The sequence below is a fragment of the Lycium ferocissimum genome, chromosome 4, assembly GCF_029784015.1.
Source record: "Lycium ferocissimum isolate CSIRO_LF1 chromosome 4, AGI_CSIRO_Lferr_CH_V1, whole genome shotgun sequence".
NCBI lineage: Eukaryota > Viridiplantae > Streptophyta > Magnoliopsida > Solanales > Solanaceae > Lycium > Lycium ferocissimum.
Genome location: NC_081345.1, coordinates 45,746,179 through 45,751,300, shown reverse-complemented (window position 1 = coordinate 45,751,300; position 5,122 = coordinate 45,746,179). Strand labels below are relative to the sequence as shown.

At 34.4% G+C, this 5,122-nt stretch overlaps 1 protein-coding gene across 1 annotated transcript in view; it reads right to left on the bottom strand.

The window, feature by feature from the left end:
- Positions 1-1,322: 1,322 nt before the first annotated feature.
- LOC132054106 (uncharacterized) overlaps positions 1,323-5,122 on the bottom strand; it is a 5,665-nt gene continuing 1,865 nt past the window's right edge. The window contains exons 4-6 of the mRNA XM_059446169.1: positions 1,840-1,993; positions 1,625-1,723; positions 1,323-1,511 (exon numbers count right to left, since the gene is read on the bottom strand). Of these exons, the coding sequence (XP_059302152.1) occupies positions 1,323-1,511; positions 1,625-1,723; positions 1,840-1,993 (442 nt within the window). The remainder of the gene's footprint in view (positions 1,512-1,624; positions 1,724-1,839; positions 1,994-5,122) is intronic.

Below are 5,122 nucleotides of genomic sequence, written 5' to 3'. Positions count from 1 at the left end.
TCCTTTTTTTCACTAAGGCCGAATGGCCATAACTCTTTCTCTTTTTCTTGCTTTCTTGAAAAGTCTAGGAAATAAGATGAATAAATCATCTTTTCCCTTATATATATATACATAGCCCCTTCCAATAATAATCAACCATCTTGCCCCTAACTTGGCTTAATTTAATTTGGCCAAATAATGCAAGTGGGGTCCATGGCCAAGTGGCCCCTTTCTTGAAAATTCTAGCAAATCTCTCCTTTTTCATGAAAAAATATTTTCCTTAGTTCCAAGTTTGCCCCTAGCCTTACTCCATATTTCCATGAGTCATTTTGCAAATTTACCTTTTTACCCCTGGCCTTTCTTAATATTCCGACTTTAAAATTTTCCATAAGCAACTTGTGTCACTTGCCTTGACTTACCCGAGGGTACAAAATACGGAATGTAACATAAGAGAAGTCCGATCATTGGCTCGAATTCGATTGCCAGAGAAATTGATGAATACCAACAATAGATTCGACTATGGACGACATTTCTAACTTAGTGATTTGTGAGAAACTTGATAATGGAAGAACAGAAGAAGGGTTTGAGAATGGAGAGAGCCAAAGGAGTTTTTTTTTTTGCTTATTACATTGGGAAAAGATGAGTAAGAAGTTGCAAAAAATCTTTTGAAATTTGGGGCTTTTGGGGGGAGAGATTTAATGAAAAAGTATAATGGGAGGGGGACTAAACAATATAAAAGATTTTTAAAAAAAATCTCCATTAAACGTAGGTTTGTACAGCAGTTTAATGCACAAATTTAAAAAAATCTTATATGATGTATTAAAGTGTTATTATAATGTTTAAATATTATCAGTGTTTTTATTTATTTATGATTTTTTAGACAAATATTGGCTTTTTAAGTATCATTACTTGTCCTAATTTTTTTTTTGATAATGTGTTCAGTGGATGGACACTCTCATATGATTTATTAAATTTTTATTATAATATTTAAATAATGGTATGTCCTCTTTTTATTTTATTTTATTAATTTATGACTTTTTTAGACAAATATTGGCCTTTTAAGTAGCATTAATTGTCCTAAAACTCTTTTGATCATGTGTTCAATGAATGAGGACTCTAATATGATGTATGAAAGTGTTATTATAATTTTTAAATAGTGTCATATCCTTTTATTTATTTTATTTTATTTATTTATGGCCTTTTTAGATAAATATTGGCCTTTTAAATATCATTACTTGTCCTAAAACTCATTTGATCATGTGTTCAATGGATGGGGACTATCATATGATTTATTAAAGTGTAATTATAATGTTTAAATAGTGGTATGTCATTTTTTATTTATTTTATTTTATTTTAGACACTGACGGCGCTTTGTAATAGTTGTTCTTTGCTACTAAAGGCGCCTTATTGTAGCTGTTAGATACTGACGGTTTCTTGTAGTAGTCATTCTTTGGCATAGATGGCACCTTGTACTCTTGTTTAGGTGTTAAAGGTGTCTTGTAGTAGTAATTATGTCTTGTAGTAATAATTATCTTTTGAAAGAGAAGACACCTTGTAGTCTTGTTTAGGCATTGAAGCCACCTTGTAGTTGTCTAACTTTGGAGTTGATGGTTTCTGCAGTAGTCATTCTTTGGTAAGGATGAACCTCGTACTCCTGTTTAGGCATTGAGGGTGCCTTGTACTTGTTAGACATGGATGATTTCTTGTAATAGTCATTCTCTGGCAAAAATGACACCTTATACTCCTGATTAGGCATTGAGGTTGGCTTGTAGTTATCTAACTTTGGAGTTGATGGGTACCTTTGGTATGTTGTCGTAGTTCTTGGGCACTTGATGGAAATTTGTAATTGTCTTATGAAACTTGTGTCACATGGTTATTGTATGTTGAAACAGGATGTTTATAAGAATAAGGTGAATATGCCATAGTGCAAGTGGGAATCAAGAAAAATGCCAAAGCACAAGCAAATTGGGGCAATTGATTCTTCATTTTGCTCCCCCGTGCGAAGATTTGGGTTCTAAGTTAAGATGGATTTTTTGTTTGTGTATTTGAGATTGGAGTAACTAGGAGTTTATATAGCCCAAATTAGGAAATAAGGTGACCTTGATGATTTGGATACTTAAAATAATTTAGACAAATCTGAGATTTTCCCATTTCTGGTTAATGCTATTCTACTAACATCTTGAGATAATGGGAGGCCATGAACAAATCACAACTTTACTCGGTTCACTTATATTAAAAAAGTAAATCTAAACTTTTATTTTATGCTTTTTGATTTAAGATGTTCGATATCAATTTTGGGGTACGAAATTTGAAATTTGGAGGAAGCAACTAAAGCAATTGCTTTAAAGGCCCCTAAATGAACCAAATTTTTTTATTTTATATATTATTATATATTATAAAAATTATGAATAAGAGAGATTATATTTTATACTTCTTTTCTTGAAATGTGATAGAGGTTATTGAAATAAATAATTTCAATTTTATACTCTTTTCGTCCTCATTTATGTGTTATTCTTTCCTTTTTAGTTCGCAAAAAGAATGACATCTTTTCATATTTGATAAAAATCTAATTTTATAATTTTCGTTCTACCCTTTAGAGATGTTATAGCCACAAAATTTCTATGGGGTGTTTTAAACCAAAAAATTTAAAAAAAAATCTTTCTTTTTCTCTTATACTTTGTGTCCAGTCAAACACATTCACATAAATTAGAGAGTAATAAACATTATGCAATATATAAATGTGAACAAACTCATGGCGACTTTGAAAATTTTAAGAAGATGAAGTCTCTTATAGAATTGATTATTTCTTGTTAATAGTGGATTAAACCTTTTTTTTACTTCAAAATAGACTTGAATTGTTTTAAATGTATGAAATTATTTGACATCTACTCAATGATACAAAATTGAAATTATTAGATTATGAGAAGTTATAAAAATATTATTGTAAGCATATATATATGTTTCTTAAACAAATATTAATTTAAATTTTAGTGAATAGAGCTTCTAATTATTTTTAATAGTGGAAGCTAGCATGTAACGGAGTGAATAATCAAAATGGGTACAAGATGTTTATACCATCTTCACAAAAAGAAAAAGAAAAAAAGAATTAGAATAAATATATATAAAATTTTATTAGGTAAATTAAAGGCCTCTTATAGAGTTTTCGCTTTAGGCCACGGATTTCGTTGAGCCGCCCCTGTTTGGGGCCTCTGATTAATTCGGATTTGCGTCGTGTAAGGCCTATTAAAAGGACAAGTATTCACGACCAAACTTTTTTCCATTCTTGGAACTCAAATCTGAAACCTCTGGTTAAGCGTACTTTAATTTTATTGACTTCCAGGAACATGGCTCTGTCTACAATATACATTTCTAAACAAGCAGCATTAATTTGTAGAAGTTTGCTATGGGCTATATTGGCTGCACTAATATACCACATCTGGGCTGCTAGGAATGAAGCATTGTGGCATCAGAGAGTGCCAAGGCCCCAAGGGGTGATCAAATCATACAGCTAGAAACAAAAGTGAGAATTTTTGACATTTTAAATAGGAAGTCAAGGGGTAAAGATAGAGCAGGGTGTTTTAAATAGGATTAATTTTGTTTACATTGACATGTTGCTGTACGGTGTTTGAAATGTTGCAACAAAATGTGTTCGTTCGACCAAAACAAGCGGCAGAAAAGGAAAAAAAAAATGGTCATGGTGTTCTTGTTTCTGTGGTCTTGTTGCCTTCACCCTCTAACAGTTGAAATTAGTGAATATAATTTTGCACCTAAAAGACCATGACTCTAAGATGGATTTAGGACGAGTTCCATAAGTTCAACTGAATTTATTGGTTTGGACTTGAACTATGTGCACATACGCAATAAAATAAACAAAATGTATAGACATAATACAATTATACTCATTTTGAAGTCACTAACTCAATATCCTAAATTCACCAACCTTGACATTTCTTTCACCATCCCCCATCTTAATCACTCAAACTGGAAAAATAAGAGAATTTAACTTTGTGGACATTCAGAAACAGAGTTTTGCTTATGTTGTTTCATTTGCCCCTAAAGGTTGGAGCAGAATTTTGTTTGCTAATGTTATAAGTTGTTTCTGTAATATATTGAACCCCGGAACACATAAAATGTAGTATAATGATGAAATTTTCTAGTCATCATCTGATGATAGTTGTTTACCCCGAAATCGGATAATCAATTGAATTTGTAGGTGGGTATAGGGTATTTGTTCTGATGTATGTTAGATAAAGGAAATAGAAATTGGAAGGCTCACTAATGAAGCGACTCAAGATGTAAACGTTTGTGAACAATGTATTATATGATTAGCAATAATTGTACAAAGAAATGCCTAGGCTTAACGTGACGAGGGAAATAAAAATGAGATTCTTTTGCAAGTGTTCTTAAAGATAAAGGGAGCCAACCCCTGAAAGGTTTAGGTGTCCCATATTTATAGCACAAGCTCCGTGGGCCTCGTATTAACGGTGAACTAAATTAAAATAAAATAATAATAACTCCGGGCCCCCCCCTTTTCCCCCGGAGATCGGGGTCATCGGGACGTTCCCTCTTCCCCGCCTCGGGCCCCCTTTCCTCGGTTTTCGTTTGTGATTTTTCCGTTCGGGAAGGCCCTCCTCCGGGCCGCCCGGGGTAACGGGGGGATTAACCCCGGGCCCCTGACTCGGGGGCCCCCTTCTTTTTTTCCATTTTTGGGGGGAAAAAATACGGTAACCTCCCCCCCTTTCGCCGCATTTTAAGTTGCCTCTTAAGAGGGGACACGCGGGGTATTTGATTGGGGCCCCTCGGAACCCCTCCCCAAACCTGCCCATATAAGGCCCTCACCTTCATTTTCCATTTCACTCCCGCTTCTCTTACCCCCTCTCTAACCTTCCTTCCCCTAAAAAGTTATTCGGTTCGACTTTGTTTTAAATTCTTTTGAAAAATTAAAAGAGTTGGCTTACCGCTTTGCCCGGGCGTTCTTTCGTCTCCGAATTTCCTTCCCCCCTTTTCAATTTCGAACCCTTCCCCTTTGCTTTGAATTAATCCCCCCCAGTTCCCCCGTTACCCGGGGTCCCCCCGCTCCCCCAAAAACGAGCTCGCGGATCGGAATTTTTCCCCCAAATTCAAATTTTTAAAAAAGACCCCC